This window comes from Sciurus vulgaris (assembly GCF_902686455.1).
Source record: "Sciurus vulgaris genome assembly, chromosome: 8".
Classification (NCBI taxonomy): domain Eukaryota; kingdom Metazoa; phylum Chordata; class Mammalia; order Rodentia; family Sciuridae; genus Sciurus; species Sciurus vulgaris.
Window position 1 is genome coordinate 25,298,893 of NC_136468.1, and position 5,370 is coordinate 25,304,262.

Sequence of the window (5,370 nt, forward strand, 5' to 3'; positions counted from 1 at the left end):
CAGAAACACACAGCAGCTTGGCCCTACCAGGAGGCCTGTTATTTCTTCATGCCTCCCTCTGGCCAAAAGTCAGAGGGCCAGATCCCGGGGATCCAGCAATGCAAAGGCCCCATTCTTCCGGAAGAACGATTCTATGCGGCACATCTTGCAGGACACCAGTTCTTGCTTTGCTGGGGGACCTTGGGAAAAGATGTCAGAGGCCAGGAATGAGTTCCTGGGGAAGGGACTCAGCACAGAAGCTGTATCTGTCTGCATAGCACTAGGACTCTGCCTGTGTTAGATCCACTTTTTGTGAAGAAATAAAAACTTTCTGGGTAGAACTTCAGAAAAATATAGGCTGGATCCTGGACATAGCACCAATGGCAGCATGGCTGACTTGACAGCTTTCTGCCATGGTCATTCCCTGCATCAGGATCCCCCGCCAGCTCTGCTTGTCTGGGGACAGACTGCAGAGATGGGGCTTTCTACCTCTGCTCCCCTTACTTCCCTCTTAGGGCCCTAGGGAAATGTGGGAACTTTGAAGGTAAACTTCCAACTGTACTGATCCCCAGCCACCCACCTTTTCTGCACAGGTATTCAAAAAGACTCAGAATTGGGTGGTCTCCCTTGAGATTAGTGGCACTGATAGCAAAGGGCTCTCAGTACCACCCAGCAAGCCAGCGGCACTGGCTGCCATACTTCGTCCCCCCAACTTTCACTCTTTACTATTCCACCTGACCGAGCCAACCCCAGCTGATGACCTGCTCTCAGCCAGGAAAAACAAAACTGAGTGGGGGTTGGAGAGTGGACACCATTTCCACCTACCTCTGGCCCCACCCTCAAGTCAGATTCCAGCAACTCCAGCTCTCCAGGTGACCTCACCCATCTCTGGGCTTTAAATTACACTTACATTCCAATAAGGCCTGAATTTGCTTCTCCAGCTCTAACCTCCTCCATCCTGATGTTCAGACTTCCACATAGCAGCCTCATTGGCACCTCAAGCCTACCATGGCCAGGCCAGCTGTGTCTTCACCACCCTCGAGTCCTATCCTTTCCCAATCTGGTTTGCCATTGGTTTCTCTCTTCCTTTTCCTCCCACATTCAACCCATCCATGTCTCCCTCCCAGACATTCCAAACTGGCTTCAGCTCTACTGCTGATAATCTCCCTATCTGAAGCCACCATCATGTCTTGCCTAGATAACTCAAAACATATGCCTAATTCACTTTCCAGATCCTACAAATTCCCCTGAAAAGCCATTACCTACAGAACCTACAAAAAATTTTACTTTTTAAAAAGTAAATCTGTAGCACTGATTTGCTTAAAACCCTCCATGGGCTTTCTCTTATTCAATTAAAATAAAATCCAAACCCCTTTTTTGCCACATAGTGCTTAGCACTGAGGGCTTCAGAAAGGCCTTTCTGGAATATTCGATCTAAAGAAACACATGCCCCTCGCCACTCCTGAGTTCCATGGAACTTGTCCTCCTTAGACATTTCCTTGCTGTTTGCACTCTGGACCCTCCACTAGAATGACTGCTCCCTGGCCCGTGTTTGTAATTAATTTCTACATGGTTGGGGCTCACCCAGCTGCCAGCCATATGTGAAGTTGGTGGTGATGGGGAAGAGGTAGCGCTTCTCTGGCACGTCCAGTTTTCGGGTGTTGAGGTAGCGATAGCGCCCCTGGGAGTCATGGGAGATGCCTTCATACAGCAGAGCCCGAGTGGCAGGCAGTACAGGGTACATTTCTGTCTGAAAAGAAGCCTCAGAGACAGGGCTGGGGACCTTGGCAGGGGCTGCTTTGGGGACAGGTGGTGGTAAGATGGGGGCCTTGGGCTGCAGGGTGGGCAGTGTGAGGGGCAGGCGGGCTGCAGCCTTCGCCTTCTGCTTGGCCCGCACCAACAACCCATACTTGCGGTGCCATTCACAGCGCAACATCTTCTCCCTTAGATATTCCTCCTTCCAGAAATTTTGCCACACAGTGTCCAAGTTAAGCTGCCGTGCCATGGTGCAGGGGAATGAGCAGTGTCAGGGTGCTTGTAGCTAAAGGGTGAGCACAGCAAGCAGAGTTCTCCTCACAGCAGACAGCTCCCTGGGACAGTCGCCTGGCAACCAAGCCTCACCTCACACAGGGTCAGGATTCTACTTGCCCTGCCCGCAGACCTCACATGCTCCCTTCCAGGCAGCTTGGAAGGCTAAAAGCCTTCACCCCCAAACTCCTGCAGGTTCCAAGCTCAGTCTAGAATTGCAGGCTTCCAGGTTTCCTGTGCTTTCTGTTGCTGTCCCTTGGATCAGGCTCCCTCCTAACGCCATGCAGACCTAGGTGAGGGAGTCAGGGACTGGGCTCAAACATGCCCACCCCATCCCCAGAAGGTCCTCTTTGATCCAGACAGCCAGTCCTTGTTCTAGCCTCCTGGTCCAATCATCCCATCATCCTGGTCCAACTCCTCTGCCTGGCTCTTTGGCAGAACCTTTTCCATCCTTGCCAATCTAATCTCCCTTAGCACCCAACCCCATATGAAGAGAAGCAAGAATACTATTTTAATTTAACATCAACAGTGACACTATGTATCAGCACAGGGAAGAGGTAATGGAGAGAAGATGGTCGGGCTTCCCGTTCCCTAACCAGCCTGGATTTTAATGGCAGAGCCCCAGCCTCTCAGTGGCGTGGGGAAGGAGTGGGGATTGAAAACCAGAGGCTTGAAACAAAGGATGGCAAGCCTGGGAGAGGCCTGGCAACAAGCGAGGGGCTTAAGGGCCAAGGGAGTCCCCTAGCGCAGGTCTTCTGCAGTGAACATGCCCTTGGCCCTGCGCAGGATGGAGTCCTTGGCAGCATCATAGGGGTGCTCCTTGGATGGGATCTCCAGGACAGCTGGAATGGAGCGCTGGTGGGCGTCAAGGGCGTGCCGCACCATCTCTGCGATGTACTGATTGATGAGGATGATGCCAATGTCGTCCCGGTTTAGAAACTGCCTGTGGGGCGAGATAAGACAGTCGAGAGCAGCCCAGGGGACTGCTGTCTCCTCTGCTCAACAGCCCACTCTGGGTTGTGGGGGAAATAAGAGTGACTTAGAGGCACAGAGGATAAGGCGGAGAAAGGCTGCTACCCTAAACCCACTCTCAATCCTATCCTTCCTTGAATGAAGCAATTTCTTTCAAGAGCTCAGGGCTATGTTGGTCAGGGTTGGCTTCTACCTCCCTGCTTGGAGAGGTAACTGGTAATGAAGATTAGGGTGCATGCTAGTGTATTCCATATGCTGCCTTTATGTACAAAAGGGGGAGAATAAGAATATATGTGTATGTCCCTTTGGATCTGCATAGAGATTCCAGAAAAATAAAGAAGAAACTAAGTGGTTATCTACAGGGGTGGAGGAGGGAGACCAAGAAATATAAGGACTGTGGTGTGAGACTCCTTAATATAGACCTTTTAAATATTATTTTTTAAAAAATAGGGCTAATGAAGCTGGGCATGGTGGCACACACCTGTAATCCCAGCACCTCAGGAGGCTGAGAGAGATCTTGAGTTCAAAGCCAGCCTCAGCAACAGTAAGGTGCTAAGCAACTCAGTGAGACCCTGTCTTTAAATAAAATACAAAATAGGGCTGGGGATGTGGCTCAGTGGTTGAGTGCCCGAGTTCAATCTCTGGTACCCCAAAATAAATAAATAAATAAGTACATAGGCCTAATGAGACCACTGGCGGCCTAAAGGTCTATGCTGATGAGGGTGTGGGAGGAGCCAGAGGGAACATTTGTATTAGCCAAGTACACAAGATAGGAAAAAGTAAACTCAGCAATGAAGGAATCACACTTTTCAAAAATAAAACTTAACACTGCAGCCCTCCTTTCTTGTGACCACCCACCCATTCATTCACTTGTTTATTCATTAAAAACTACTAAGCATCTGCACTGGGCAAGGCACTGGGATTTCTTTGAGATCTCTTTTGCTGGGAACATGGAAAATTCTTTTTTGGGGGTGGTACCAGGGATTGAACCCAGGGGTGTTTAACCACTAACCCATATCCTCAGCTCTTTTAATTTTGATACAGGGTTTCAATAAATTGCTGAGGGCCTTGCTAAGTTAACGAGGCTGACCTTGAGCTTGTGATCCTCCTGCCTCAACCTCCCCAGTGGCTGGGATTACACACCCAGCTGGAAAATTCTTGAAGTGAAATTTGTTCTCCCATGACAACTTGAGTCACTTTACCAAAGTGCTTAGAGATCAGCAGACCGCAGTCTCCCAGGTCAGGGCCTATTATACCACACCCAGTGGGAACCAGTCTCAGCCAGAAGCTCTGGGTCAGGCTGTTTAGGGGAAACAGGTGAGTGGTTTCTTCCTGACTCTTGGCATGGAAGCCCTGAAGAAGGGGTGAAGGAGAGACAAGGAGGCCAGCATCCTCTATTCTAGCCCCGAGGGCACCTCCTGAATTAAAGGGCATGCCTGCACCCACACTTTGAAGCTATCATACTTGACCCAGGGCAGGAAGTGAGGACTTGAAGCATAAGGTCTTAGTAGAATCCAGATGTTCTGCCCACTGTGCTCAAGACAAAGGGAAATTCCAAGGCAGACTGAGGGCTGCATAGAGTGTGCATCGGTTTAAGAGAGGCAGAAAGGGTTGGCACTGGGTTCATATGCCAGCTCTGCTGCTTCCAACTGGTATTCCCTTGGGCATATGCCTTAACCTCTCTGAGCTGTAGTTTTCTCACTTGTCGGTGGAAATAATAACCCTACGCTACAGGGTGATTATAAGCCTCAAAGGGAGATGACTGTATGAGAAAGGCCGAGCCCACTCCCTAGGCTCACAGCGAGCGTGCGACTGGAGCACTTGCAAGGCCCTGCGTGGAAGTCAGAGACCCGGGAAGAGGCGCTGAGGCTGGCGGGGCAGGTCATAAACTGTTCCAGTCTTTCCTGACACACGGTCATGTGAGGGGGAGCTCAGTCACCTGACAGCCCCGCTCACACCAGTCCCAAAAGACGACTTGGGGCGCGGAGGCTTCTGCTCGGGAAGGGCTGACGGACTTCAGAACCGCCCCCACAGCCCAACGGGATCTGACACCTCAGTCCCTGGCCGCCTCCGCCCTCTCCCAGAGCCCGCACCCGCAGCAGCAGGGCCCACTCAGGCCGCGCAGGCTACCGTACCGGAAAGTGTCTTCGATCTCATTGATGGTCGTATCCTTCTCCACAACCAGGAAATTAGGATGGCGGTTCTTGTTAAGTTCCCCTATGCCGCCCAGCAGGAAACCAGTCACCGTGTCCTCGTCCCCGATCACCGCGATCAGTTTCCCTCTCCCCGCCATCCCCACAGGTAGGGAGAGCTCTCCTGGACTGCCTGAAGTCACCGCAGCCCCGCCCCCACAGCGCGACGCCGAGCCCGCCTCGGCCCCTCCTTTCAGAC

At 51.6% G+C, this 5,370-nt stretch overlaps 2 protein-coding genes across 2 annotated transcripts; both read right to left on the reverse strand.

Annotated features, from left to right (window-relative positions):
• Positions 1-41: 41 nt before the first annotated feature.
• Positions 42-2,354, reverse strand: SPMIP1 (sperm microtubule inner protein 1). Its single transcript, XM_079152425.1, has 3 exons — positions 2,187-2,354; positions 1,564-2,082; positions 42-179 (listed from the first exon to the last, which is right to left on the reverse strand). The coding sequence occupies exons 2-3, from the start codon at positions 1,982-1,984 to the stop codon at positions 70-72; spliced, it is 531 nt and encodes a 176-aa protein (XP_079008551.1). The 5' UTR covers positions 1,985-2,082; positions 2,187-2,354; the 3' UTR covers positions 42-69.
• A 141-nt stretch (positions 2,355-2,495) lies between these two features.
• ATP6V1F (ATPase H+ transporting V1 subunit F) lies at positions 2,496-5,348 on the reverse strand. Its single transcript, XM_079152426.1, has 2 exons — positions 5,115-5,348; positions 2,496-2,950 (listed from the first exon to the last, which is right to left on the reverse strand). The coding sequence occupies exons 1-2, from the start codon at positions 5,270-5,272 to the stop codon at positions 2,749-2,751; spliced, it is 360 nt and encodes a 119-aa protein (XP_079008552.1). The 5' UTR covers positions 5,273-5,348; the 3' UTR covers positions 2,496-2,748.
• Between the last annotated feature and the right edge of the window lie 22 nt (positions 5,349-5,370).